This window comes from Aythya marila, assembly GCF_965140915.1.
Source record: "Aythya marila genome assembly, chromosome: 3".
NCBI classification, from domain to species: Eukaryota; Metazoa; Chordata; class Aves; order Anseriformes; family Anatidae; genus Aythya; species Aythya marila.
In genome coordinates this window covers 22,037,067-22,064,395 of record NC_139044.1, presented here as the reverse complement: position 1 = coordinate 22,064,395, position 27,329 = coordinate 22,037,067, and the positions used below count along the sequence as shown (strand labels likewise).

Sequence of the window (27,329 nt, the reverse complement as noted above, 5' to 3'; positions counted from 1 at the left end):
GAAAGTAAGCAGGAGGATGCGGCCGGCGCGCGGCCGGCGGCGCGGGGCAGCGAGCGCCAGGCACAGCGGCGGCCGCGCGGGGCCCCTCGGCGCGGGACGCACCGGAGCGCGCCGCCACGCGCCGGTACGGGCACGGGGCAGGGCGCGGGAGCGGGCGCGGGGCTGCGCGGGGCAGGGCAGGGCAGCGCAGCGCTGCGCTGCCCAGCCGCGGGGTAAAAGTTCGCTTCTCCGCTTCTTTTTCCCTTTTTTTATTTTTTTTATTATTTTTCCTCCCTTTTTTTTTTTTTTTTTTTTAGGGAGCTCATCTCTTTGCCTTACCTTTTATTCTTTCTTTTTAAACTGCATCAGGAGAAGGCGCTCGCTGCTTTCCTTTTATTATCATCATTATCATCATTATCATCATTATTATCATTACTATTACCATTATTATTATTGTTTTTTTTGGGGGGGGAGAAGCCGCGCCGCAGCTGCCCGCGCTCTGTCCCGCAGCTCGGGAGCGAGCCCCCCGGCGTGCTGCTGGAGGGGAGCGGGGGTCCTGGCGGAGCTGTGCTGGGGCCGGGTGGCTTCCCCAGCCCTTCAGCCCCTTCAGGTTGCGCTGGGCTTGTTGCTCTTCTCCAGTTTCTCATGGAATTGGGGAGGTTTCGGGGCTTACGTGCTGTGCTGTGCGGCAGGGGCTGCAAGCCCGGGGCACTGGGATCCCCTCTGGAAGCCTGGGCCTGGGGCTGCTGTAGCCTCTCCGGGCAGGTGGGAGAGCCAGGCATGAACCCACATTCTGTAAAGGTCCCCAGAACCCCCTTTCCCCTCCCTTTTTTTTTTTATTTTCTCTGAACTTTGCATTTGAGTTTGTCCCTGATCATTTACTGAAAAGTTAATCTTATTTCTGCTTGCTGGAAGAGTCGCGTATTGCCACTGAGACGTTTGGCTCCTGTATGCTGCTCCCAGCAGCAGAGTCGGTCCCAGAGTTGTTTCCTTTGCTTACTGCAAGGAAACGAGAGTGTGCCTCTTCATCGGGTGCATGCCTGGGGTTTCAGAATAGCTCAGCACCATCTGTATGGATACAAATGCCTCCCCCCCCCCCCGGGTGTAGCAGCACAGTCCACGGGAGCTGCATGCACTTGGCATTCCACTCGCACGCATGCAAGGAGCTGGAGTACTTGCTGTGGGACTGGAAGGGCTCTTCAACAGCTACTGCAGGCTGGTAGCTGTTGGAAGGGACTGTTAACCTGTGGGTAACAGGTATTGATGGAGTGGTTTGTAGTATCAGGAGGCTTATGTGATTTCATGATCTGTTTTCATCACCTTTTTCTTCTCCCCATTCCCCCTCCTTTTTTTTTTTTTTTTTTTTCTTTTGCAGGGTGATCTTGAGTTCTTCCTAATTCGCTAGTCCTCAGCCTCCTCATGCCTCCGTCTCCTTTAGACGACAGGGTAGTGGTGGCACTTTCGAGGCCAGTGAGACCTCAGGATCTCAACCTTTGTTTAGACTCTAGCTATCTTGAACCTGCCTCCTCTGCCAGCGAGAGCCACTCCAGTCTGCTCAGCGCAGCTGTCGTGTCCCTAAAGACTGCTAATCTCACGTATATGCCCTCATCCAACGGCTCTGCACGCTCCCTGAGTTGTGGATGCAGCAGTGCCAGTTGCTGCACTGTGGCAACGTACGACAAGGACACTCAGGCCCAAACTCAAGCGAGCACCAGCAGCGCCGGAGCCCCCACAGCCTGCCCCGCCAACCAAATGGTCAACAGCAATGAGAACGCCGGCAACTTGAGCCCCCTGGGTGGAGTGGGGAGCCCGGTCTCGGGCACCACCAAGCAGCTAGCTAGCATCAAAATCATTTACCCCAACGATCTGGCGAAGAAGATGACCAAATGCAGCAAGAGCCACCAACAGAACCAAGGGCCTGTCATCATTGACTGCAGGCCGTTCATGGAGTATAACAAAAGCCACATTCAAGGGGCTGTCCACATTAACTGTGCTGACAAGATCAGCCGGAGAAGGCTCCAGCAGGGCAAGATCACCGTCTTGGACTTGATCTCCTGCCGGGAAGGCAAGGACTCTTTCAAGAGGATCTTTTCCAAAGAAATCATAGTTTATGATGAGAATACCAATGAGCCAAGCAGAGTAATGCCTTCCCAGCCACTCCATATAGTGCTGGAGTCACTCAAGCGAGAAGGCAAGGAACCCCTAGTCCTAAAAGGTAACCCCCCTCTTTGACCCACATGCTGTGCATGTATTTGGCTGTACTCTTTGCTGGGGGTTGAACACTCACTGTGGCTGTTTATCTCTAGGAAGCGCTGTGTGCCTCGAGTGGCACACGAGTGGCAAAGCAAATGTCTTCCATGGCCAGATCATGGAGCTGGAAGCGCAGCAGTGGGGAGATGCTCCCCTTTCTCTGACTGTTGTCCTTGAGTAGTGGAGGGGGTGGGAGCTGGGAGAAGAAGGAAACATGCTTCCTGGTGTCTGTCTGTGTAGACAAAGAATTTCCCCAACTGTTTTCTCTAAATATTTATAGCCTGAGGGGCAGAAGTCCAGGAGGGCATACTTCTCTCTTAGTCACCAGATTGACCTTTACTTAGCAGACTTATTTTAGTCTATATAAAATTGAACTCCTAGGTGCTAGGGATGGGCAATGGGGAGAGCAAAAGAAGGGAAAAATAAAGACAAAGGAGGCTGCTTAGTCTAGGGCATTGCATCATGGACCAGTTGACAAAACTTGAGGAGCAGTCAAGCCTTGTTTTGGTGGTATAGGGTCAGAGTAACAGACAGAGGGAGATACTCCTCTAAAAAGGGGTCTGAAAGGGTAGTTAGTGTTCATGTGTATGTATGGATGCACACTTTCATATGTATTTTTTTTCCTACTTGAAAGGCTTGTGTTTTAATGAGTTCTTTGGCCTATCCATTAATGTTCAAGGGGGGGGAATGTGTCCCACCAATTAAGGCAGCATCCAAGGACACTTTTCCTTTCTTCCCTTTATTCTGTAGCTCCTATCTCCTATTTATAATGATGCTGTCCTCTAGATTAAAGCTCTTTGCCCCCTGGGTATTTATGCCATTTGGAGGCATGGTTGATAGAGATTGGCTATGGTACTGAGAAACTGTGGGAGTTGTTGAATACCTCATACTGTATGTATTTAATTCACTTCAAAGTAGTAACTTTTACAGGAAAAACTACCTTGCATGGTGTGGCAGAAGTATGGATTGGGCTAATGGTTTAGCTCATTTTCTCTGTTTAGTTTCATACGCTTCTAGGAGCTAAGAGTTCAGTGAGGTACTCGTCTTCGGCTAGATCTTGTGGAAACTTAAAATTGCACTGAACTTTCTTCTAACTCACAGCAAGTGTTGGGTCATGCTGGGTTGACTAACACTTGCTGCAGGTTCACAGTATGCTTTTGAGTGTCTCGGGTCAGACGGTGCCCTTTATCTGTGTGACAGAGAGAAGAGGTGCTTCGCAGAGATCTCGTCCCTGAGGTCTCCTCTCTCTGATGGTACTCATTCTGTTGCAGCCAGGCATATGGCTTGTGTTGTGTAGTCTGGAAGTCTTCCTGCCCTTAGAAGGCAGGCATCTTCAGCACCCCACTTCTCTATGTTTCTCTGAAAACACTGCAGCTCCTGCCACCACAAACTGGCAGTTTTTCTGCCCCTGACATAGGAGGCGCCTACTGAAATGGGGCCATGGAGCTGATGGGCCCTGTGGGCAGGTCGTGGGCAGCCCCTGCTCCCACCTTCCCAGGCTGACCACTGCTTTCTGGGTGCTACGATGGGTTTAACTGGTTGCTCATGGGATTACTTGGGCCATTTTTGGTCTTCAGCTACTGAGAAATGTAAGCATCTATTTCAAAGACCTGCTTAGGAGAAATCCCCTCCTTGAGCTGTTTCTGCCAGCAGACCTGGAACTGTGTTGGGAGACAAAGGAAGCCAAATCCCTTGCTTTCTGGGTGTAGTAATTGGCAGGGCTAGAGCAGACCTCACCTGGGGAAGTGCAGAAGGGAGAAGATACAAAAACAAGAGTGCTCCTGCTGTCACCTTACCTCCCTCCCTGTCTTTGAAGTGGGGCTCAAAGTGTGCTCAGCTCATGGTAAAGCAGCATTTAGAAGGGATCAGAAACTGAAAGAGAGCCTAAGGAGTGGTACTGGAAGCATTCATTATTCAGTTTCACTGATCTGTTCAGTTTTTACTTTTCCCTCATGCTTTAGTAACCCAGGAGCTGACACCCGGTGGGCCTGCACGCCTGTGGGTGCAGACACCAAAAAGAGGCCGGGGGTAGCTCTTTGCCTGTCTCTTTCTATTTTATTTTTTTTTTCCCTTCAAGTGGTTTTTCTCTCTTGCTGCAGTCCAGTCCTAATTTATTGCGGCCCATCTGATCCCGTGTTGTGTTTGCAAACACCGGTTGCTAGCCGCGCCGGCCAACTCCGCGTCCCGCTGACCCGGTGCCACATTCTCCATCTTTGGTGCGGCCTGGCGGCCCGCAGCCGCCCCGCTCGTGGCGCGGTGTCACGTTGTGGGGGGAACCCGATCGGCAGCACGGGGTTGGGTTTCAGCCCGGGCTTACTGCTCGCCGGGTAGCGGCGTGGCCCCGGGTGTATTTAGGGTTAGGTGCCCCAGTCTTTTTCAGTCGCAGATAAACTCCTGCACCGTTTCCAAAGGCCAGACTGGTCTATAGATAAATGTATGTATAGGGTGCCTTATTAGGCTCCGGTTAAAAAGAGGTGGTCTGATTTATTTTTAATGTAGCAGACCAATATAAACTGACTGACAGGAGAGCGCTGGGGCTTTACGGGGCTTTTAAGAGCTCTGTGCCTCCTTTTGTGTCTCTCTGCTACTTCCTTTAATAGGGAGTGTTTCTTGTCACAAATGAAGATTGGTATCATTTTCAATTCAGCTCTTCAGAAGCAAAGACTTAATCACTTCTTTGTACAGAAGCTATATCAGTCACTTAAATAGTGGTGTAACTCTTTTTTTTTTTCTTATTTTCCCTCAGAAAGATACCATGTTCTTAACACTGTTGTTACATGGGCATTAGCAGCTGAAGCCATCGGGGCTGAAGCTACTATTCATATCTTATATAAAATATAAAGCAGTCGTGTTTTTCCCCTGCGTGCTCACAGTCATTCATGCTAGACTGGTTTTGCACTTCTACTGAAACCTAAAGGCCTTTCTCTTTGTGTATGCATCTTTTTTGCCTAGTATTGGGAAGGAGAGGAGGTAAAAACAGTGATGTGAGCCTGGCCCCCATTCTGCTTGATGCTGATGGCAAAACTGTTGCTGAATTTGGGGAGGAAGACCTCAGCAGCCCAGGTTATCCTGGATGGCCTTGTGCCTGCCTGCCTTCCCACAAACTCAACACCTTGTGATGAGACCATTACAGGAGAACACCGAAGTATTTCTGCCTTACTGGAAGAATTTGCCTTCCTTGGGTGTGTTAGCTCATAGTGAAAATGGCCTGCAGTTTTGGGCTTTTCGCGTGCTTTATTTTGCTCCTGGGACATAAAAATAGGAAGTAGGAAATGCATTTGCATTCAAATGGGAAGTATGATTTTACACAGAATGAAATGTTTAAGTTTGGAGTTGAGCATCTCTTTTCAAGTTAAATTAAATCTACAAATGAACTGAAAATGAAAAATTGAAGCATCTGTGCCAAAACGTTTCAACAGCTTTCAACAAGAGAAGTTGCTTTTGTCTCCCTAGTCAGTGTCTAGTGCTGTTGGTTTCATCTTACCCTTCCTCCTCTGCCTTTTCGAGCCCCAGCTGCAGGAGCCCTGTGAACTCATTGAAGTCTTGTACTCAGTACTCAAGCTCCTGTGTTTGACCACAGGGAAAGACAGAATCCAGAAACAAAGATGTAAGATGTAAATTTGCTAATAATCCATTTTTTCCCCCTTTGTGCTTTAAAGTGATAGCTGGAGCATTTCAAGGGGCGATGATAACAATTAGTTGCTTCTCTGTTCTTGTTCCTGGTTTGAGGAGCTTACTTGTGCTCTGGTTTTCAGTCTTGTCATTGCTCATCTAACAGGGAAATAAATTAAGTGACTGGGTCTCAATAGCAAGGCGTGTAAAACCTGCCAGTAAAATCCCTTCAGGCTTGCTGCCACAGTCTAAGAATAGCTTCAGATCTCTCACCAATGCTGAAGTCACCTATCAGTGAAGTTGAAACAACTACAAAGGGGCCAAGAAACCTATAAAAGGAATAAACATGTACCTGTTTTATACTCTCCCATGTCATTGCAAAATACTACGATCATTGCCTTTGGAATACCTGCTGTCATAATCTGTTGCAAATACATGATTTATTATTATTAATTATGTAATTCAACAGTGCCTGTGTTACTTTAAGCCCTAATTGAATTACTCTGCACAAGTATATTTGAGAGTAGAACTTGACACAACGGTCAAAAAATCCAGCTGTCCAATTAAATATGTGCCTGGCACTTATTTCCACTGGAGATCTCCACTGAATAATTATTAGGTCATGGTTGAAATCGGGAAATGTGTATTTTTAAGTGTTAAGTAATACATGTGAAACATCCAGTGTGTTTAAAATGTGTTCCCTCTGTGCTGTGGAGGAAATTTGGCCTCATCAGTCACTGCGGGGGGATGGTACGTGGATGACACTTCTCCTGGCTCTGTAAGGGATTTTACCTTCAGTTTTCAGAGGCTGATTGCTGGACCTGAAATACACTCCTCCTCTCCCCTGCCCCTCCACCTTAAGGTAATTAAGTTATCAGCCACAACACTTAAATGAGTGGGGTGTATGCATGTACACCTTTTGCTTATAGATAAAATGGGGTAATAGTGGGTTTTTTTTTGGTTTGTTTTGTTATGTGTTTGTTTGTGGTTTTTTTTGGTTTTTTTTGAGAACAAAATCTTTTCTTTACCTGAAGTGGAAGGCTTCTTCAGAAGATTGCACCACTAAATTTTCCAGTTCAACAGTAATAGAAAGTGTAGCATTTCTTCCCAGATGACGGCATCTTAAAGTTTGAAGTGCTGGATTGCTTGGTACCTGCCATGTTTTGGGAGGCAAAAGGAGCAAAGTCCATGCTTTGGAAAGAGACGAGCGTGAAGACTTCTCTTTTTAGGTGTCCAGTTTCTCATATACTTGGAAACCAAACTAAGAATCAAGAAGGAAACTGTTATATTAGCCAAATACCTGTAGTGCTAGTAAAGAGAAGTTTGGCTCCAGCTCTGTTTCAACTGAGGAGACATCCTCTGTGATGCTCTTAGTTTATATAAGTTGGGTTATAATTAGCTGAAAGCCTTAAGTGCTGTCCTTCCCCTGTTATGGGTGAGATGCTCTACCAGTAAGATCTTTGTGCCTTTATAGAAGTGCTTACCGATGTTTTATGGCCTTTCATTCTTAAAGTGACCACAGCCTTTCTGAGAGGCACGGGCTGGAATAATAACTGAATTTGAGGTTTGAGCAGTGTCTGTTTTTTAAATAACACAGATACTTTTCTTTTTTAGAATATGCATTTATTTCTTTTAAAGCAGTGGCCACTCATGTATTTTATTTTTTCTTTAAAACTATGCTTAGGAGCACAAAAGTTTCTTTGCCTTTTCAATACCTTTTGAAGTGGGGGATCAGCCACTTGTCTTCAGGCTATGACTCTTTACTTGGTGAAAAGCCATGTTACAATTTTTTTATTTACAGAAAGAATTCTTAAGTGAAGAAATACCATGAATGGGAGCAGTGTGCGCACGGTCTTAACACTTGAATCTTATACATTTATCAACCAACCAACCAAGAAAGAAATATCTACCATGAGCTTGCAGGGTGATAGAAGTCTTCCTGCTTAATGAAACAGATCATTGTTAATCTGTTTAAAGGATGACCTAATGCTTTGTTTGTCCCTTTGTGCAAAAGATAAGATTATGCGTGGTGCCTTGGCCTTTCTGGGTTGTCTCTGGTAGGCTTGGAGGAACACTGGCTGCAGAAAAAACAAGGTTGACCTGAATATCACTGTGGTTGTTTGCCTGGAGCTTTGTTTCTAGGTACTCACCTGAAACTGTCTTCAATGTTTTATTTTTAAAACATTTATGTACTGTAGTAAGTACAGAAAGTTAAACTTTTTGTGAAGTAAACCTGAGGTGCTTGATCAGTCAGGGCTGAAAGAAGCGCAGATATCTTATGGCTTGTTCCTCCCCTGAAATTTTGAGCCGGTAGAGAATCCTATTCAGAAGAAGGTGAGTAAACGTGCCCTCTTGAGTACTGCATTTTCTTGCTTCAGCTTCATCTGGCAGGTCTTTCAAGTGGTTGCCTCTTGCCTGTGAGCTGTGGCCTTGATCCAGTAAATTTCTTGACAGAGTTTATAATGGTAGAGCTCTTCGTGCACCAGTGCCTCTGGGATTTGGCTGGGGTGGAAAACTAGCCACAGTCGTGGCTGTGCCTGTCAGTGTAGCAGTACTATGTGGAGGCAGAATGGGAGCTACTATGAAAAGCACACATGTAGGGGCACTGAGCCTAATTTCAAAATGTTTCATTGGGGTTATTTCTGCAGCTTCAACATCCCAAGGCAATCATGGTCTCTGCTGTGTGGCCGATTGATACTCTTATGCCCCATGAGCTTCAGCAATGAATCTGTGGGGATTTTTAATGCCTTGTGACTGTTCAGTACAGGAAACTCTTTGCTTTGGCCGGTATCTGTGATAAAGGCAAACTCATGCCCTGGAAGCATCTCAGCCCTCTGGAGATGGTTTTTGTGCATCAGCTCTGAAAGCTGTTGGTACCCAAGGAGTGAAAGTCCCTCAGGCAGGTGGTTGCACACCTGGCTCTGGACCTGTACAGCAGCATTTTAAGGGTTGAATGGGAGAGGAAGATGGGAGTAGTTCCTTCCCTGTGTGGTGCAGGAAAGGGGTAATCTGGCTGGAGGGATAACTGTGCCTAGATAGCAGAGCAGCTTCAGGGCCGGGGAGCTCTGACTAAGCGCACACAATAGGCTTGCTGTGAGGCCTTGGACAAGTCACTTCAATGTCTTTTTTCTTTCCTTTTTTTTTTTTTTTTTTTCCCTCTTTGCACCATTTGTAACACTGATCTCATCTCTGACTGTGATCTGTGCTAAGTGTCATTGACCCAGGTTCAGCCATGGATCTTCCTGGCCCATGAAGTGGGAGAGGGGCTTACAGACACCCTCATCCCTTAACGCTGCATCTCTGTTGAAGTAATATGCTGTAGGCTCTGACTTGTCTGTGGGTGGCTTTTGTTCATCTGAAAACTCAAGTTTCATTTTTCTCTCTCTGCTTTGTGAGCAGGCTATGTCCTTTCTCAAAAAAGCTCTCCTGTGAGTGGCTCGGATCCCAGAGGAGCACAGGCCTGTGCTCTCCTGGTATGGTGGTGCCTCTAAGAGCACATCACAGCTCCTGTTGTAGTCGGTGCAGTGAGACCTGAACCAGCCAGTCTGCAAGGACCAGCCCTGTAGGTGCAGGTGCCACCCAGTCCTACATGTCCCAGAGGAATAAGCCTCCCCTTGCTGCTGCCCGGAGCACTGCTGGGCCTATGTCCCCGCAGCATCCTTGGCCGGGCTCCAGGAGGCTCAAGTGTGTGCACGGGGCTGTCCCAGCTGGGGGCCTGGGGCTGGAGCGCCCTGGGGGACTGTAAATCTGTCAGCACCTGCTGCTGGGGGGGCACAGAGGCACTTCTGGAGCTGGGAGGGCCTTCTGGCCGGGATAAAGGCTTCAAAGGAAGAAATTGGGTGAGGGACAGAGGGGAATAAATAAAATAAGATTAGGGGAAGGTGTTGGTTCCAACTTTTTCTGCTACAATCTAGCTTTAAAAAATATCTGTAACATGCCCGAGTTTAATTCACACTCCATTCACCATAACAGAGAAGAAACATTTCAAGTTAAATGTAGAAGAAAGAACAACAAATGCTACTCCTCATCTACAAATGAATTTCTCTCTCTCTCTCTCTCTCTCTCTCTCTCTCTCTCTCTCTCTCTCTCTCTCTCTCTCTCTATATATATATATATATATATATATATATATATATTTATTTATTTATTTTTACAATGGCTTTAAGGAATTTGGAAAATAAAGGATAACTTGCAAATTTCTGTCACGTTAGTTGAATTGTTTGTCACTAGTTTACGTCACTGAAGTGTGATATTAAGCCTTAAGTGAGGAAGTGACCAATAATATTTTAAAGCAAAAGCTATTGTTAAGGCAGGTGACCTGTGTTGTGTCAATGATGGACTCTAATTTGTCTTGGCTGTTTTCTTTGCTAAGATAATAGGAGTCCTGTCTGTTCACTTGATTGAAATTAAGTTATTCTTAATTTACACAATAGAACTTGCTGGCATATTGTAGGTATAAATAAAAACACTTAATATGATTGTTTAGCTTGAGATTAATCTTCATAGGTATTTTCCTGTTAGCCCTGTAAGGTAGTATTACATCTCTATCAAAGAAAAACACAGTGCCTGTGCTTTCTGGGAAGTTTTCTTTATTTGTCTGTGAAGACAAGGAGACTCAGTTTGGTTTTGATCTAGATGAAGAGATTTCCTTGTTTGATTGCTGCTGAGTTTTGGATTCTGTAACTCTTCTTCCTTTGATCCTGGAGTGTAGGTTCTAGTTATGCTTCCTCAGCCATGAGGGTTGTCAGCCACCGTGTGACCCAGTGCTGTGACCCAATTTGAGTCTCCTAAAGACCAGGAAGGTGTGAGTTGCTTAGTGTTCAGCAACTGGCTTGATGTCATGAGGTGGGAAAGGCATGCGAGATGTACAGCTCAGTGGTCCTGAGCCTACATCAACAAACAGTCCTGTAGCATGCCGGGATTCAATTTCTGGTTGGGCTGGCCATGCTGTCTGTGTGACGGCATGGGAGCTGGCCGGCACTTTGCTCGTTCTGGTAGTTTGATGCTTTTATTTTAGGACAGTATGGCACTAGAATATCTCAAGGCAGTGCCCTTTACTTCTGGATTTTCTTCATGTGCTTCAAAATAGTTTGTAGGAAAGTGTCAAATGAGAGCCAGATATTATTATTTCTAGTCAAAAGAACAGAAACTCTTCATTTTTAAGAGGATTTAAATCCAGCAGGAATGAATGGCGTTCACAAACATTGGTGTGTTACAGCAGCGCTCTGTTTTTCTTTCACATTAATGCAATGTACTGCTGGTGTTTCTGATGCAGAGGAACAGTGGTTTGGACTGGAAAAGAGCCTGTGTTCATTCTCGGGAGAAACAAATCAGCCTGCTTGGAGTGAAGCTGTCCTGAAGAGAAGAGGTTGCCCTTAAAAGGGTAAAGTGAACAAATAGATGGCTGACCCATGGAAATGTCAGTGTTCTCTAATATGTACTAATTAAATATAACTGTCCCCTCCTACACATGCAGATGTCTGAAACAGTGCCTGGTCTCTTCTCTCTCTTCAGATGTGCTGAGCCGGGGCCCTCTGAGCTGCCTCGGTCCTTGCACACCCCAGAGCATGGGCACAGCCGCTGCTGGCTGGCTGTGGGTCAAGCAGTGAGGGTGGGCAGGTTGCTTTAGGGATGCATATGCTGATAGGCAATCATGGGAGGCAATTTAATGTGAAAATATAATATTTATTTAATATTATGTTGAAATTTAAAATAAGCTTAATAATAATACAGATTGAGCACTGATATTTTGGGAAGGTCTGTTCTGTTCTGCCTGTCTGTGAAAACAGACTTATAGCTCTTTGTCAATATAAAACAATTTGTGGTATCTTTATGACATTAAAATAGTTTCTGTTCCCTCCCCCCTCACTTCCCTTTCATACATAGCTTTAGCATTTCTTGATGACCTTTTTGTTAATATGATTTCCAGTGGGAGCATTTCACAGTAGAAGTATGTATTCCTTCAGGGTTTATGCTGACATTTCCAGTGATTATTTAATTGGACCTCATGTTAGCTTAAATCCCCATGGGAGAGCATACTTTTGCTATGAGAAGTTGTAACGTGTCTAATTTTGAGTTTCTGCTATAAACGCTTGCCCTCCAGGGAGGGTAAGTCCAATCCTCATCTGTCACTGCAAAATTGTCACAGTAGTGTGTTTGGGTTGGGGGACTGACTTTCTTGTTCCAAGCTGTGCTCTTTTATTTATATATATATACATATACACATATATATATATACATATACACATATATATATACATATACACATATATATATACATATACACATATATATATACACACACACATATATATATACACACACACACACACACACATATATATATATATATATATATGTATATATATATACACATGTTCTTTATACTGAAATCAAGAATGTCTTTTCCTCTTTCATCTTCCTGACTGCTTTCTGAGAATAACTTTGAAGGATGCTGTCACGTGGTGTGTTTTTCTTCCCTCCTCTCTTTTCTTCTCCTCTCTTTCTCTCTCCTCTGAATGCTTTTGTTTCTCCCACATGGACAGACTATATATCCCAGCATATAGGGGATTCTAGTTACAAAGCTGGAACCACCGTCCTGAATTCAGATGTGGTCCAGAAGTGTTTACAGTGACTTCTGGAGGGGCTGGCAAGTTGTCCAGAAGATACCATTAATACTTTTGGAAGAGCTGTTGAGTGAGTTGGGGAAGGGAGGTATGTAACTTGCATAAGTGGCCTGTGTCCCAGGTTTAGAGTTTGAGGCAAAACCAAGTTTGACAAAAACAACAATAAAAAAAAAAAAAACAACACACAACTTTCAAGCAAAAATACTAACAAACATTCCACAGCAGCAGGTTAAAAAGAAAATTAATAAAAATTGCTTGTTTCTAATTACAGCTAATGGATGATCTAGTGCTCCTCTGAAGAGGAAAAGCAAAGGGGTAGAAGCTAGTGGTGGGAAGAAGCAACTCATGTTCAGGTGTGGGAGACATTATGGGAGAAAATGCATTTGAACGAGGGTGGAAGCATGACAGGAGGAAATAAGAGGAGCTGAGCAGAGGCAGTGTCCCTTTGCAAAGGAAACTGCCTTCAGTGACCTCTCTCCTGCCCCACTGGGCTGTGTCCTTCAGGGCAGCAGCCCGCTCTGTTCCTGGTGTTGAAGTACTAGATAACAGTAGATAAGATTAGGGGCTGCAAGAGGCCAGTAGGAGAGGATGTGCTGTAGCAAGGGGCGTGAGATGTAGTGAGTTGAAATTAGAAATAACATGCAAATGCATGCACGTATGCCTCAAAGCTGGGGGTGGAACTTATCGGTTTATATCTGGTGTTGCACGCTTGACTTTTAAAGGGACCTCAAAGCAATTGTGTCAAGGATGTGCTTGTAACTCCTGTAGGCCAGAGCTTGTCTACAAACCAGCCTCCCATGGTAGTTCACAAATGGAAAAAAACTGACCTTGCAACTTCTCTGGAATGCATGGGTTTGCTTTTTTGGGAGTTTTTTTTTCCCCTTTTTGAAGTGCTGTTGGCAGCTTGATTAGAGGGAGACTAGATTAGATTGAGTGTATCAAGGTGGAAGCTGTTCTTTGTGAACTATGTTTACTTTTACTTTTTTGTTTGTTTGTCCAAAGCTTTATCTTTTGTGGCAAGGCTGATGCCAAATGCTGTGTGGGTGACAGGGAAAGAAACCCTGCAACGGGTTGTTTGAACCTCCTGTGGACAGGCAAGAAACACGCTTGTAGGACTGGCAAGTGAGACGTGTCTCACGTTAGCAGCTGCAGAGTAGAAAAAAACCTGTAGTTATTCGTGCCTTTGCATTCCCCTGCCCCCCAATTCTCTAAAATCAATGTAGATTCTTGAAGCTAATGAAGATACTTAAATTGTGAAAAGGTGGTGAATGAGGTTTCTGCTCCAAAGGGCTGAACGTGGCTGCAGTTATTGATTGATTTATTTATTTTCTTCTATTCTTCAACAGCAGAAATAGTAATGTGTAAAACAGCCTTGGCATCACTGTGTTCTCCTTGTACCACTGAAGGATGCATATCCCCCTGCATTGTGGGCTCAACCTCAGTTTAATCTCCATCCAATGTTTTTTTATAAAAAAAAAAAAGGCAACAAAATTTCCTTGAAGTCAAAGGAGCTACTTCTAATGTCATCTAGACGAATGTGGTTCGATAGGTCCCCACCCTGTTTGAGAGAGAGAGGAGTTGTCCTCATCTCTGCTTCCTGCTATGTGGGCCAAATACAATATTTTCAGCCGTGGTGCAACTCCTGAGCTTTCTACAGCAGTAAGGGTGAACCCTGAGCAATGCTCACCAACAGCTGCAGTGAGGAGGACGTCTGTCTCAGACAGGAGAAACACTCCTGCAGTGACATGCTTGAGTTAGCGCCGTTGCTCTGAAAGATTTGGGAAACGCAGTTCTCTGTAACCTACTGCGGAGCTCTGCTGGGAAAATGGCTGTCTAGTGGTGCGTGAGGAGTCTGGATCTCCATCCTTTCAGTACCCATGTTGTGGTGATGGCTAGATCTTCCACTACAACATTGTTTTTGCTCTTGTGCTCTCTAGGCATGCTGCCAGTGCCTACAGGCCCTAGTATTGCTTTTGGTACCGCGTAGGCCTACCCCTGCTTGAGGCAAAAAGTGGAGAGGGGTTGAGAGAGTAACAGAAGAAATGTGGAGAGCTAGGGATTTTACCTGTGTCAGACAACACAGAAATAGCGGAAGGAAGATGTACGCTCGGTGCACCCCTCGTCAGGTTACAGCTCAGATACAAGGCCCTTTGAGCATGGCCATCAACCTCCTAGGCATGGCGTTGGCTGGTGGTAAGGAGCCGTGATCTGGGTGGCTGTCCACATCCTGAGAGTGGGTTTGGCCACTGCTGGCAGAACCCTTCTTCAGCCTGTAAAGCTGTTCTTTTGCCCTGGGGGGGAGGGAGGCAAGTAGCTGTGATGGATTCGCTGCTAAAAGCATAGCCGAGCGTGGAGAGAAGATGCATAACAGCATGACCCAGATTAGTTCATACTAATCAGCGGGTGCCAGGTACATCCTGCCCATGGTACAGGAGCAGCAGGGTGCAGGGGTGGCCCCAGGTCTGCACCTTCCTGCCTGGCTGGGCAGCACCCTGCCTGCAGCACACCTCTATTTTTACATGCTGGAGCCACGTTTGTTTAACCTTGAGGCGTCCTGCGCTTTGAGTCGACTTGACACAAAGTCATCTGTTCATTAATAACACAGAAGCAGTTTAATTGTTGTCTTAGTGGAAAAATACATGAGACTGTCATCAGCTGTTGCTTCTGGCAGTGCTTTTCTGCAGTAATGTAAATAAATGAGGTCACAGGTTTAAAGGAACAGGCTGTACTTGCACAAATTCGAAGTGTGATCTTAAACGGATACGCACCAGTTCCCTGAGTATCTCCTATCTTGGTGTTAGCTTGTGCCCTACACGCTAACTGCTTAAAGCTGTAACCTTTTAATGTTAAACACAATCGCGGTTGAGCTGTAGGGGCTCGATGTAGTGTGTAGGTACTCGCAGAAAACCTGCTGAGTGGATGTGCTAAAACTTGGGATTCGTTCCTCAGCTATTGAAGCTCTCAGTCACTCACTACAAGCTACGTATCACCATATTCTCCAGTGGCCCTACCTGTGAGAGCCTGGCACTTTGGGAGGGGTGGAGGTTGCAGCCCAAATATATCTTTGTCACAACCCTGTGAGACTTCTGCTTTTGTTGCATGTGTGCTTTAGTTTGGTGGGTGGTATTTTTTTTATTTTTTTTTGAGTTGGCTTTGTGGTATTGTAATTGAGGACGTGTGGATCCAAAAATCCATCTGAATAGCTTTCAAAGCTGTACAAAAGGCCTGTTTGTCTATGGGGATCACATGTTCTATCTAAATGTGGATCCCACATCTGCAGTCTGTCATGTATAAAAACACGTTCCTGTTTGTAGTTGTAACAGGAACACCCAGTACCTGCTGCTCTCAAAACAAAGCCCAGCCGTGCACATGAGGTGATGTAAAGGTAAGTGCAGGTGTTACCCTGTGGTCAGGTTACTTCATGGTACTTGCCTCTGCTTCAGCTCTCCCTCCCCTGGGGGGAGAGGGAGCAATGTAACTTACTCTCTTTACTGTGGGGTAAGAGCCTGTTTCCAGGTAGGAAGCATATTGTATATCTATAAGAACATATCATAAGCCCACATCCTAACATATATATGCTCACACCGATGAAGAAGTGTCACGGAAGACATGGGAGGGGGGCAGGTGTTACTGAACTGCTTGAATTTCTTTTAGTTCTGTCTTCCCTTAAAAATCACTCACACAAAATGTGTGCAGATAAGCGTCGTTGGTTTTGCTCTGTGTAAAGATGTCCGTTCCTATTGCAAGGTCACGGTCGCTTGTAAAAACTGGTTGCTTTGTTTCTGCCATACGTTTTTGTGCCTGTTTTGCATCAAATGCACCCTTTCCCGATAGCAAATGACAGACACCGTGTTTGGCGTGACTTTTATGCGAGCATCATGCTGCTTGTCTCTCTTTAATTTGCTCAGAGCTGCCCTGGCTCCCGTCCAGCTGCTAACCTGGCTTCAGAGCACTGGTGTGAGCCCCGGGCTCCTGGGTGGCTGTGGAGCTGGGAAATGTGCATGCAGCTGCTGCCCAGGCGCTGTGCAGTGGGGCGTTTGAGAAGCATCAAGCAAGATGTTTATGGGCAGATGGCTGGAAAAAAAAAAAAAAAACAAAAAAAAAAAAAAAAACTTGACCAAACAAGTATGAATAGCTGGAGTGTACACAGTGCTGACTTAAAACTTCCTAAAAGTTTTGACGTCTCAGACAATCCCTAGTCTGTTGTCACTTACTAACTGTTCTGGCAAGGCAGGGTGGTGGAATATTTCATGCGGCTTCTGTAGTGATAACTGCAAACCTCTCTGGCTCTTCACAACAGCAGTGAGCAAGAGCACTGGCTTCTGATGCGTTTCACTAGATAGCAGGTCAGCCTGTCTGCTGTGGGCATCCTACTTCTATTATCCTTTTCCCTTTTGATAGAAATACCGTGGGTTTCTAGGTGCACTGGGCATCCTTGTGTGCCTGTCACTTCATTTGGATTTGGGTAGGTTCAGGCTCCCAAAACCTGCCCAGCAGCTGTTTTGGAGAAGAGCATGCATAAAAACACTTGGGATGTTCTCCGCATCTGTTTATGGGCAATATCAAATTGGCTGTGTGGTTCAGGCTTTTTACCTGATTATTACAGCTACGTGGTATGTTTAAAGATAACAAAGACAAGTTACAAGTACAGCACTCTGTAGAAATGGACACTGATAGCTAGTCTAGCTGCTAGCGTTTTTGTTTTGTCAGTGGGTTGCACCTGAACATCCGAATGTCTTGTTGAAAGTGGCTACACAGTTGAGCATAGGCTTCGTGGCTGGAGCTCAGACTGTACTGCTATACATGCTGATGGTCCTTTCCAGTTCATATATTGCCTGTCTGCTGAGGCTCTCTGTATATGATGAAGGCTTTCAGTATATTGTAACTAACAGCTGAAAAGCTGCTTCTAAATGCAGCTTGCTTTTGTACTGGTGAGAGGCTCCTACCAGGTTGTACCCCTCACCCGTGTTCCCTGCCACCGCCCTCACTAACATCTCCTTCTTGCCCCAGGTTTGGGAACGCTTGAGCATCTTCACTCACTCTCCCCTACTGCACAAAGACTTTAAATGATGTCTTCTGCATGCTGTGTTTACCATTGTGTCCAAAGTCCATCCTTCTTTGACTCTTTCTGAGTGGTCATAATGAGCTTCTCTTGGGCTTGTTTTGTTTGTTTCTTTATTGGAGGTAGTCTTTCAAACATGGCAAACTAGAGTATTATGCATGCACAAGCTCCATTTAAATTATGCTAGTGCCATGTAAATTGACTAGGAGTGAGGATGGTGCATGCTAAGTGTGCGGGAAGTGGAGTTAAGGAGCAGTGCTGCTGAGGCATCTAGATCTTGTTTTGAGGCCTGAGAGGCTGATTTCAGCACAGACCTAAGCAGAGCTCCTACTGTTGTGTTTAGAGTTAAGCTTTATTCCAACAGCATCTTGCTGCATCCTTTCTGGGCCCCAGTGTTCCTGTCCATTGATTCCTTGCTCATGTCTGAGATGGATCCTATCCCCAGTAACACACTGTTTCAGGGCTGTATGCTCCAAGAGTTGCTTATACATGCTACTCTAAACATTATATATGTATATGCTACTCTAACTTTGTAACTCCATAGCCATGAGGGAGAAAAACAAGGGGGGGTGGATGTGTGCTGACATAAGGTTTCCTCTTCACTAGCAGACACCAAGAAAGAAATGGTGGATGGAGCAGTTGTGTGCTTGGCTACTGCACTTGTTTGGGTGTCTTCTATACGATGTGCTTTCCAGCCTTTGGCCTGACACTCCTGCTGGAGCGGTGAGGATTGCCCTGCCCCTCCTGCTCTCTGCTGACTGTGGTGACAGCAGAGGAGTTCTGCAAAACGTGACAGGGAGGAGAAGACGAGGTTTTCATCCACTGGGCCCAAGCTCACACCAGGCACTGAGGAAGAATGGGTAACAGAAGTGGTGGTGTCTTCTGACCGGTGGGGCAGATGGAGGCGACAGAGGAAAGATATAGTGAGCTCTTTCCTCGCTGCCTACAGATTGTCCATCCCTGCTGTATCTGCAAGGTGGCTGGTGAAAGATGATGCCTGCCACACCATAAGTGTGTCTGCACCCAAGTGATGAAGTAATGGGATCTTATCTCCACCTATGGGCGCTTCTTCCCAGAAGGCTGTGGAAGATCAGCACTGACCCTGGGGTGACTGAAGCTGCTTATTCTTTGGAGGTTTCCTTGGGAACCCTAGCATGCCCTGGGTGTCGTTTAAACAGAAGCATTTAAGTGGAAGGGATTGCTTACCAATGCAAAAGCAAAGTAAGAGTTGGAGAGGGGCTGGGACAACCAGAAGGTGGCTCAGGGTTCAGCGTTTAGCCCGGGCTGTAGCAGTTGGGTTGGGTGAGATGTCGGACATCTTCAGCATGGGGACTATGGACCATGGTCTTGCTTGTTTTCTTGAGCAGCCTGAAAGGATTTTTTCAGACCTTATCGACGCCAAGTGGTATGGTTGGCAGTTGAGCTCAGATTTTTATCCTTGCCCTTTCTTCTGTCCTTATGCCCCTGTTACAACAGCTTTGGATCTTTCAAGGCAGCTCTGTTTGTGCTTCATCCTGTAAACTCATTCAGATAGTGCGTGTGGGCTTTAATTGGTCTTCAGCCTTCCCAAAGACCTGGTCTGGGGCACTTGTACCCATCATGTGCCGTGTGGGGTGCCGAGATGGGGCCTGTGTGGGTTGCACCCTGTGGGCTGGCACTGGGACTTTGGGAGCTGCAGCACTCAACACTTGGGTATTGAAGTTCTTGGCTGTTTCTGATCCAAAGCCAGTGTGACAGCATGGCTTTAAAACCTTTCTTTTGCTAAGTCATCGTGAAAGAGCACCGAAAAGACAAATAACCTTTTTGAAGGAGGGAAAAAAAAAAAAAAAGGCGGGATGGTGACATTCAGCGTTTACTTTGGCTGGTGGAGCTCTTTCTAGTAACTCAAGTGTATTTCTCCCCCCTCCTGATTTTTTTTTTTATTTTTTTTTTTCCCTTTTTGGCTTTCCTTTGACAAAAGTGCAATTGAGTCTGAACACTTGGCCCGCCTCGGCAGGCTGCGTGACTCCAAAGCGTCCCGGTGGAAGAGGAACCTGCGCCTGTGCCGGCCGGCGGGGGGCACGGCGGCGTTCCTCCCTCTCTGCCCCTGCCTCCCCAGGGTGGCGGAGCCGAGCCGAGCCTCGCCACCTGCTCGCATTACCTCATCGGCTCCCAGGAACCGAAGGCCCGACGCCGAGTGGTGCTCCTGGCATTGTTTGCGCTGGGAGGGCTGATGTCATGCCAGCTGATGTCAGCCCGCGCTTTGTGTAAGCGCTATGGAAACTGGGCAGGTGGGGAGCCCGCAGCTGATGTAACCGCCGGCCGAGGTGTGGAAAGGAGCTCTGCTTTTCTTCCCGGGGCTGGGGAGACACCCGCCTGGAGTGGGGGGAAAAGGGAAAATGCTGCTTGAAAAAAAACAGTGGTGTGACTTGCGGTAGAGCCGGGGGGAAACGTGAGCCAAAAAAGTGACTTCTCCCTTCCCCCTCGGACCCGTTTCCCAATCCATATTAATATCCTAAAAATAGCTCTTGCTGGATATTTTCAGACAACTGGGGCAGAAAAAGGAGAGCTGTTTGCCACATGTTAAGCGAGAGCCCTGGTTGCTGTTACATTACGAGGGGTGGTGATCCTCCTGTCGGGCCAGGCGCTGTTCTCCTGGGGCTGGGGGTGCCCTGCAGGCCTGCCCTCTGGCAAGCAAACTCCCTGCCCATACGAACAGGTCTTGATAAAAGGCCGACTTGCTGCCCTGTTCCAGTGTGCTTGGAGCTGGTTTGCTCGTGGTTTTGATGCTTTCCTTCTTGAGGGGAAAAAAAAGCCTTTGTTTTTCTTTCACCTCCTGCCACAGGCTCGCAGGTGAGGCAGTCCCGGCGCCCTGATGTTGCACAGAGCCATGTTCAGGGCTGACACCAGTCCTGGTGGTCCTTGGGGCATGCTCGAAAGGAAGGTGGGGCCGAAGCGGCGCTTTACCTGTGGTCTCTAACCAAAATATCTGCTTGGCCTCTCTCCCCAGGAGGACTCAGCGGCTTCAGGCAGAACCACGAAAACCTCTGTGATAACTCCCTCCAGCTGCAAGAGTGCCCAGAGGGGGGAGGAGGCAGCGGTGCGTCCGCGGTGCCCCCCACGCTACCTCAGTCCATCCCCACCACACCGGACATCGAGAACGCTGAGCTCACCCCCATCCTGCCCTTCCTCTTCCTCGGAAATGAGCACGATGCTCAGGACTTGGAGAAAATGCAGAGGATGAACATAGGCTATGTGATCAATGTGACCACCCACCTGCCCCTGTACCACTATGAGAAAGGCATGTTCAACTACAAGCGGCTCCCGGCCACTGACAGCAACAAGCAGAATCTCAGGCAGTATTTTGAAGAGGCTTTTGAGTTCATTGGTAATTATCCTCGGCTGAAACGATTCCTGTTTTTACCGTCTTCTCTCCTTACCTGTTAGTAAAGCATAATATTAATTCCAGGTTCTAACTTCCATGAAGGCTGTGCAAGGTCATATTTACTTCTGTTTAGATCGTCAGAAATGCTGAGCACCTTGTGTTTCTGCTGATTCTCATCTCTGGCACATCTGACTAAGTAGCCTAGGGGTACAACTTTATCCATTGATAGTGATGCTGGATCTCCAAATTTAGTACTTCTGAAGCCCTGCTTCCCCCAGCTGAGAATTTTTTTTTGTCATCCCCTCTTCCTGATTCCTTTGCATTTCCTAACCTTCACAGTGGCTTCCATCCAAATTTTTATATTCATTATTTTTAATGACAACAGAGTCTTCCCCAGCTCAGTTTTATGAGAAAACTGACAAACCTTCACACTCCACTTATTTTACCATTAGATTTGTAACTTCGGAGTGTATGTGTGGGTGAGTGGATAGTGGTGACAACTAGTATTAATTAGCTTCAAACCCTGTAGGCTGTGAGAGAGTTCACAGTAGAGATGCAGCTCCATCTGAAACTGGGGAGGTGGCTAGAGTAATGAAGTTACCCACATTGCTCTGAACCTTGCTATGGTCCACACAATGCACCCTTCATCCACATGCAGGGGGCCTGGTCAGTGAGGACATGGGGTAATACTGAAAGCTTTTGAGGACCTTTTCTTGCCCTCCTCTATGTATTTGTGGGCACAGCTTCCACAGTGCATGTACAGAGTTCACAACCTTTTGCAGCACGGTGGATGTCCATTGGTGCTTGTCAAGCCCAAGTACATGTCCTTAGAGGTTTTCTGAAACAGCCTGGATGTGGTGCAGAACCACAGGCATGCAATTTTTCTCCCTCTTGCTGAGGCTGGGCTAATCTTGTTACCAATAGTTCAGGCTTGATAATGAAAGACAAGATGATGAAAACATGCTTCTGTGTTATATCACAGCTTAGGTCCTTAGCTGACCCCATGGACTTTTAAAAGTGGACTCAGAGCTGTCTTCCTCTGTCCCTGCTCTCAAAAATAGCCACTGTTTATGGCTCCTGAGTGAGAGCATAGGTGCACAGCTTCTCTGAAACTTGAGACTGCTTGTGCTGGCTCCGTGGGGTGCTCTGGTGCTCAGCAAGGATCAGGTACTGGTCATAGGGCTGGGTCCTGGGGTGGGGAGTCCAAGCTCAGCATATTCTTCTGAGCCCATCTGCCTCAGTGGTGCTAGGACTCACTGCTCTGAAGCAGGCAGCTCTTGGGTGCTGCTGGGTCTGGTTGTGTTTTGCTTAGCAGGGGGTCGTTGTGCTGATACAGCCTGCAGGTAAGATGTTTCAGTGAAGGTGACTAGGTGAAACACTGCTTATGCTGCAGCCCTGATGATATACAGTGTTAATTCTCAAGTCTTCCCACAAGGAGCTTCCAACAGCAGCCATTTTGATTGACCTCTGCCATGCAGGCAACCAAAAGATCTCTGTTTAAAGTCATTATTTTCCAATGGCTCCTAACCCAACCCCAGCTCTACCAGCAGCACTGTCAGGCCTACTGATCACTATGTTCATAGGAAGGGGAAGAAGGCACCTTTTGGGGAGAAGTGAAGGGCTAGAGCCCTCTCTGAGGACAAGGGAGAGGAAGTATCACTTTTTTTTTTCCTTAGGGAACAAAAACTGGGTCAGGAAATCCAGTAAAACCTAAAACTTTGAATTCAAGAAGACAGGATGATGCAGTAGGCTAAGGTTTCATAAAGTAACTGCAAAACTCCACTGAAGCCTTCTGGGGGTGAGAGGAAGATTTCTGTATCCAGCATCCCCGTGAACTGCAGGGTTAGAGCTCCTACGCCACACACCATGGTTTTTTTTTTATTGTTTCATGATCTAACCAAGAGCAGAGAAAGTAGCCTTGCTCTGAAAAGGTTTAGAAAGTATTTTAAAACCCATTTTGCTTCCCTTTTTAATAATTATAGCTCAAGGGGCTATCTTTGTTTTTAATAAACAAGTGTTTCTCCATTGAGTTTTTTTTTTCCATAGTAAATTTAGCCAGCTGGGGAAGTAACTAGTCAAAGCTTTCCCTCCCTCAGGGTAAACTTTTAAATTGCATTTGAGAATGTTTGTAAATGTTTAAACAGTAGGTCATTGGCATATATGTATATAAATAAATTTAAAAAAAAGCCAACAAAACAAACACAAGTTTAGTGAAGATTAAAGCTGCAGGAAGTGAAGCTGAAATGTGCAGATTGCCCAGATGAAGTTAATTTCAAGAGCCTCAGAGATTAGGACAACAAAGTGCATATATTCTTTGTTATGTACTGAATGTGAAAATACCTACTTCTGGAAAGGCATATTGCTTATCAAGGCAGGGAAGCTGAGATACTGAATAACACAGTGGTGTTGTGAGAGAGGTGGGGATGGAGCTCAGGCTGCCTTTTTGTGGACCTTGACCGCCTGCATAAATATTTGCTGGCAGTTCATCTCTAACAGAGAGATCTGCAAATGTGGAGATCTTCACTGTTAGGCTGGTCTGTGTGCTTCACCTGAAGGAACTGTGAAACCCATAGACTGGAGATGGAAGGGGAGGAGATGCTGCTGTGCCTCTAAACAGATAGAGGGGCTTTAACATCAAGTTACTCCTAATTGCACTGAGCTTTTCTAATTTACGAAATGGCAGAAACTTTATTTTTTCTGTTTTTCTCATTTGCAGAGGAAGCCCATCAATGTGGAAAAGGTCTCCTCATTCACTGCCAGGCTGGTGTGTCCCGATCTGCTACCATAGTTATCGCATACTTGATGAAGCACACACGCATGACCATGACAGATGCCTATAAATTTGTAAAAGGCAAGCGACCAATCATTTCCCCCAACCTTAACTTTATGGGGCAGTTACTGGAGTTTGAGGAAGATCTAAACAACGGCGTCACACCACGAATCCTCACACCAAAGCTGATCGGCGTAGAAACTGTTGTGTGATGGTGAAGTCAACGAAGGGGTTAGCGTATTCTTCACCTAATTTAGGGCAGTGATGGGTGGGTTTTTCTTTTTAGCTTCCGGGGGGGGGGGTGGGTTGTGGCAGACTTTTTGTGAATAAAAACCTTTTTTTTGTGAGTAAAGGTTTTTAAAAGAGATCCAAGAACTTGGCCATGTTTGGGATGTGGTTGTGGTTTCCTTCCCAGGCACTGGCAGGGCAGGGAAGCTTTGGAGCAAAAGGAATACTTCTTAAAATCAAAACGAGAAGAAGAAATATTGGGCTTTTTTGTTTTGTTTTTTCTTCCTCCTGCTCTCCAGCTACTCATAGAGTTTATGGCTAAGTAGTCTGTGCAGGTTCATAGACTGAAGAAACCTAAGTTGAAGATGAAATGCAAATGGCCAAAACAAAGCAGAAAAAACTCCCTGAAACATGAGGGCCTTCATTCTGCAAAGGCTTTGCTAAAGATAACCTAGCAAAATGCTCACTGATGCAAAGGAGATGAGAGCAGCTTAAAAAGTCTGCAAGGCACTTTTCACACTCCTGACTCAAACTAAAGAAAAAAAAAAGTTTTTTTGGTGTGTTTCATGTTCCAGTTCTATTTTTCTATTTTGGGGTGTAAGGTTTTAACAGTAAGGGACTTTGATCATTCTATGCCATATGCCTTCACTGGCTTCTTGTGCAATAATAATTTGGGGTTTGTTTTGAGTGTTCAATCCAATTAGAGTTGGCTGCTCACTAATAATTAGATAATAATTTTAAGGTCTAATAGTGAAATGGCAGCCGGCTTGGTTCAGAAGGGATAAATGAAAGCAATTATTTTGTTCCTTTATATGATTTTGATCCTGGTTACAGTGCCATAAACCTTGTTACATATGTATATCAGAATGTACAAAAATTGAGAACAAGCAAAGTTTATTTAAAAATATTTTTCGCACAAAATATTGGTGTGTTTCAGTTGTCTATGTAAAAATAATTGATTATAAAAACAAAAAAATCCTTTGGAAAATGCGTGTCCTTTTATTTCTTTAGTGATTTTCCATTTGCTTTTTGTGGGATGGTGTGTTGTTTGTTTTTTTTCAGTGTACGTTGCTGGTATCTTTTGTTTGACATCTCCTTTTCAGTGTTTTATTCCTGTCCTCCGCTGGTAGAATGTTTTCTTTATTTCTTTCTTTATTTTTTGTTGTACTCTTGCATCCCTTGCTTTCTGTAGCCATGTTTCTCTCTCCTGGAAGTACATCAAGCTTGGAGCTGTTCAGCTGAATTGGCACAACTGGGGAGGGCTTTTGGGGACAGACCTACAGCTGAATAGTCATTTAGAAAAATAAGAAATAAACATTTTTTACTGATTCCTTTTCATTTCCTGCAATTAGCTTATCTTCTGTGCTACAAAACTATTTTATAGAAATATATTGGTCTCCTCCATGTTTTTTCCCTGGCCTCTCTACCGGCTGTTCCTTTTGCAGTTCCATGATCCCTGGCCACGCTGGGATGTTTCCCTCTCCTTTGCCCATCTTTCCCTTCATCCCTCCCCTTTTCCAGCTATGTCAGTGTTACATGTGGTGCATATTTTAGAGCTGGTGTTTTTTTCCCGACAGTGCCCCTTAGGTGGCTGACTTCTTTCGCTTTCCTTGTTTGTTATTTGTTTTTTTTTTTTTTCCTGATGATATGGTATAACCTGATCTTGACTGTTTCCAAATCAAAGTTTATTTGTATGAGCCTAAAATGAGCTAGAAAACGTTTCTCGTATGATTCTGTTGTGCAAACTGATATATCCCAGGAAGCCTGGTAGATGTGAAGGTTTTTCCTAGATGAAAACCAATGTGGACTGAACCAAGTTTAAAACAGGACCTGTCAGAAAACTGATGTATAATCACATTAGACATGTATATTTTTGTGGACATTTTACTTAAAATGTTGTTACTATACAGATATTTTCTTGAAACTTATCCCTTTATTAAATTATTTTTCTACTGGAATTGATTTTTTTTTTCTTTCCTATGTTGGTCCCTTCACTGAGATGCCCTTGGTGGCGAGCGTTGCCCAGGCATCAAAACCTCTCAGGCTCTGACCGTTCTGGGGCTGAGGAGTGGCTCGATAGAGGGAGCACCCTTTACCATCTGGAAATCTGAATGCCCCAGGAGGAAGGACATCCCCTAGCAGAGATGGTCTCCTTCCCCCTTCCCTTGCACTTGGGCTCAACCTTTTTCAGCTGTTCTCCATGTGTGGGTACACCTGAGTCGCATCAGTAGCTGACAGAGAGGTTAGGAATGCTCTTTGCTGGTCTGAGTTAGAGAAAGGGGAGACTAAGTTCAAGATCTGTGTTGCTGTACTCAATTTCCTTTGGGGAAAAACAAATCAGAGGTCCCTCACCTGTTCACTTGGCAGGTGTGGGCTATGAAGGCTTCATGGTGAAGCAATTACAGAGGGAGCGCGTTGTTACTGTATGGTCGCAAGGTCTGCCAACCACTGGTTGTAGGCAGGTGTGTCCAAAAGCACTCCCAGGAGCTGATGGGACAGAGATAGGAGCCACGAGGGCTGTGGGAACGTGCCCAAGAGGCTGGGAGTGTCTCAGCCTCAAGTCCTGACTGGCCACTGTCGAGCTGGCTCTCGGCATGGGCACCACCAGCAGCAAAGTCTCCCAGGAAATGAAGATGCTGATTCAGGAGGGAGGACAAAAATAAAGCACGCTATCTCCTGACTGAGTTAAGGAGGTAATCAAAGATAACGAGTGGCTGATGGCTGGCTCATTAGCAGGTGTCTGCTTTCCTGTGGCATGCTTGCCTGCTGTTCCTGTAGGTACCACAGAGGTGGTGATGGATGAGCAGGTTTCAAATGGTTTCAGCACAGCCTGAAATTGGTAGCTGATAATTGGAGCCCTTGGTTTCCCCCAAGCACAACTTAGTGTTCTGCCAGCAGTGGAGGGAGATGGTTCAAGCTGTGCTGTGGTCCAAGGAGTGGTCCCTGGTGCTGCCAGCCTCTGTTTGTCCTACTGATGGGTGCAATTTTAATCAGTCTGCTCAGCTGGACGCTGCTTCTGGTGAGTGGTTGCTTTCTTCCTCCTCTCCCTCTGTTCGTCTCCTGTTCCAGTGGAGCGTAAGGTGGAGCAGCAGGCTCCTTTCTTGTCTTGATTTGTTTGTTTTCTGCATCTTTTCCAACCCTGTTGCTCCTCAGACCAGAGAAAAGAGATTTAAAACCAGTCATTTTAAAGGTATGAGGCATTCTTAACAATCCATAAATGTTTTCAGGTACCCTGTTGGGCTCCTGGTTTGATTTGAGCATTGTCCAGAAAGCATTTCTCCCAGAGAGGCCAGAGACTAAGACCTCCTGCTTGGAGCCACTTTGTTACTAGAAGCAAGGGGTGCTGTGTGGGTGTTGTAATTACACCTTACGATAACCAGCTGAGTAGCATGCTGGTCTCTCCAGTCTGTGCTGTCTAGGATGGGGAGGCCTGGCAGG

At 45.8% G+C, this 27,329-nt stretch overlaps 1 protein-coding gene across 1 annotated transcript; it reads left to right on the top strand.

The window, feature by feature from the left end:
• Positions 1–25,981, top strand: DUSP10 (dual specificity phosphatase 10). The gene is made up of 4 exons (XM_082757090.1): positions 1–124; positions 1,355–2,194; positions 20,519–20,896; positions 23,610–25,981. Exons 2-4 carry the CDS (start codon positions 1,399–1,401, stop codon positions 23,873–23,875), a joined length of 1,440 nt encoding a protein of 479 aa, XP_082613216.1. The 5' UTR covers positions 1–124; positions 1,355–1,398; the 3' UTR covers positions 23,876–25,981.
• Positions 25,982–27,329: the final 1,348 nt, after the last annotated feature.

Excerpts from the sequence above, each read along its gene's own strand:
- DUSP10 (XM_082757090.1), top strand. The coding sequence starts at position 1,399 with ATGCCTCCGTCTCCTTTAGACGACAGGGTAGTGGTGGCACTTTCGAGG. Across the intron at positions 2,195-20,518 it reads GGAACCCCTAGTCCTAAAAG|GAGGACTCAGCGGCTTCAGG; the intron begins GTAACCCCCCTC and ends CTCTCTCCCCAG. Across the intron at positions 20,897-23,609 it reads AGAGGCTTTTGAGTTCATTG|AGGAAGCCCATCAATGTGGA; the intron begins GTAATTATCCTC and ends TCTCATTTGCAG.